The sequence below is a fragment of the Chrysochloris asiatica genome, unplaced genomic scaffold (genome assembly GCF_000296735.1).
Source record: "Chrysochloris asiatica unplaced genomic scaffold, ChrAsi1.0 scaffold00638, whole genome shotgun sequence".
NCBI classification, from domain to species: domain Eukaryota; kingdom Metazoa; phylum Chordata; class Mammalia; order Afrosoricida; family Chrysochloridae; genus Chrysochloris; species Chrysochloris asiatica.
The window spans coordinates 189,780-192,536 of NW_006409156.1; the positions used below are offsets into that span (position 1 = coordinate 189,780).

Genomic DNA, 2,757 nt, shown 5'->3' on the forward strand with positions numbered 1-2,757 from the left:
GATTCGTAACCACTACGCTACCAGAGCTCCTCTCTCCATTATAGAGGGTGGGTATAAGAGAGGCCTCTCAGGGATCGTGGGACAATTCCATTATCTCTTCATTACAGAAGGTGGGTATAGGAGAGGCCTCTCAGGGATCGTGGGACAATTCCATTATCTTTCCATTTTTCCGTGAACTTTGAAGCTTCCCCACATGCCAGGTGGGCTTGGGCACATAAGAGTCTAGTGAACTTTATAATCACCCCACCTCCCCAGGTTCGTTTACATTTAACATTGTCCACCAACCCGCTGTTCAGTGTTCAGAACTTTGCTGAAGAGCAGAGCACTGCTGTCATCATGAACATGTTGACGTGCCATCACGGGCAGAAAACGGGATTTTCGGGGAAGCAGTCTTTCCTCCGTACCCCAATTATGGCTGCGGAGTCAGTTCTAACTCCGTGAACAAACCAATCATTCACATGAGCAAGGTGAGGCAGGTTCGCTTCATTAGTTACCCCTGTGTCTGCTGTTTTTTCAAGGTGAGACCCACTAATCAGCCTTCATTTCTGATTCCGGTTCCCTCATGAGGCAAACCACCAGCTTTCAGCTTAACTGGAAAAAATGAGACGGGTCACAGGACCAGACCTGGCATCAGTCATGTGCGGTAGACACCAACATATGCCCAAGCCTGCCTTTTGACGTCATAGGCTGAGAACACCTCCCTAAGCCCCCGGGTGCAGTCCCCTTTCCCCGAGATGTACAGGCAAGGAGTTCGTGTGCCGAGTCCCCTGACGAACATCAAGCAGAACTAGTTGCTACCCTAGAAGGCCCTCAGAAAGACCCCAACCCAGCACCCTGGGGACCATCCTGGTAGAGTCCCTGCGCGCACCTTCATTTGGTACTGACGAAGCTTGTCTTTCGCTTTCAGTCCTTTTGTATCTAGCGCGCTGAGAGAGACTGGTAAATGGTTTATGATGCAGAAAAAGTGGTTCCTGTGTGGTTAGTTTCCTTGGGGTTCAGGCCATTTTTTTTTTTACATTACTGATTGAAAAAAACAGTCAGTGGTAAACCCATGTTAAATGTTATATACGACTTTTAATAATCATAAAAGCACCATATCTGGGACACGGAAAATAATACTCCACAGAACATGAGAAAGCTGTTGGTCAACAAGAAAGCAAGCATACATCCCATGAGGTCTTCTCTAGCCTGGTCACCTGCTCTGATTCCATTTGGATTCATAAACCCAGTTTCAGTATAAGGAACATTCTAGATTTATGGTAGGTACATTAATCCCACAGAAAACACCAACACGGCTCATCTTGACAGTGAGCACAACTTCTTGGTGCCAGTGGTTAAATGTTTACCACTAACCACACCTCGAAACACAGGCTTGGGTATCTACTTCCCAAACTCCTGCCGTTGGCAAAGCACGCTTCTCCAGCCCACACGGGGTCACTGTTGAGTGGGAGTCAACTCGGTAAGTAGGTAGCAACTGGCTACATGACCCATGTCCTGGAATGCCTAATTCCTTGCACACTCAAACATTTTAGGCTGTCAATACATTTATAGACATGTCGTTGTTAAGTGCCATTGAGTTGGTTGCAACCCACAGCAAAAACTATAGAGTGTTCAAGGAGTGGCTGGTGAGCTTGAACCACCGACTTTGCAGTTCAAACGGCTTTGCAGTCTGGCGCATTAACCCATAGCGCCATACCAGGACTCCATTTATAGGTATAAGCTTTTAAAAATCAGGTCATTTGAAAAACTGATGTCTTATGAAGACAGGCTTGTTTTACTTACACTTGTTGAACAGTGTTGTTAAATGCCATGGAGTCGGTTCCAACTCACAGCAACCCTGTATAAGGTTCCCCAGGGGTGGCTGGTGAACTTGAAATGACCACCTTGCGGTTGAAACAGACCTTGCAGTCCAGCACATTAGCCCATAGCACCACACCAGGACAATTGTTGTTAAGTGCCATGGAGTTGGTTCTGACTCATAGCGACCCTGTACAGGGTTTCCGAGGCTGTAAATCTTTACGGGAGCAGAAAGCCTCATCTTTCTCCCACGGAACATCTCGTAGTTTCGAACTGCTGACCTTGCAGTTTGCAGCCCAATTTGTAACCACTACGCTACCAGGACAATAGCCAATGTTGATTATTTTGTTATTGTTGAAAATACACACATCAAAACATACTGATTCAACCACTCCTGCGTGTCCAATTCAGTGGCGTGGAGACGAGTTAAGAGACCCCTCACCTTCTCTTCTGAGCAGCCCCACTGACACACTTGCCGCCCACCCCGGATTTTCCTAAAGACGGATTTTCTTTTGTAAGTAAGGAAAGCGTGCGCTGTTGTGAAGTGCTTTAGAGTCAGTTCTGACCCACAATGACCCCGTATAGGGTTTCTGAGGAATAGGGCAGAAAGCATGCACTGTTGTTGAGTGCCATTGAGTCGGTTCCGACTCCCAGCAGCACTGTATAGAGTTCTGAGGAGCAGCTGGTGGGTTTGAACCGCTGACCTTGTGGTTCACAGTCCAGTGTTGATCCTACAGCACCACACCAGGAGTCAAATCTCTAAGTGGCCCTCATTATTCGACAGTGGATTGTTGTGAAGTGCTGTCGAGTTGGTTCCAACTCATAGCAACCCTGTATAGTGTTTCTGAGGAGCAGCTAGTGAATTTGAACCACCGAACTTGTGGTTTGCAGTCCAGTACTGATCCTACAGCTCCACCCCAGGAGCCCATTGAAAGTGTACCTGTGGTGGTGGTTATGTTC

The 2,757-nt window shown here is 47.3% G+C and overlaps 1 protein-coding gene across 1 annotated transcript in view; it reads left to right on the forward strand.

Moving 5' to 3' along the window:
• BRCA2 (breast cancer 2, early onset) overlaps positions 1–791 on the forward strand; it is an 82,747-nt gene extending 81,956 nt beyond the window's left edge. Inside the window, 2 exon segments of the mRNA XM_006877849.1 lie at positions 367–467; positions 687–791. Coding sequence (XP_006877911.1) covers positions 367–467; positions 687–791 — 206 coding nt within the window.
• The last annotated feature ends 1,966 nt before the right edge of the window (positions 792–2,757 follow it).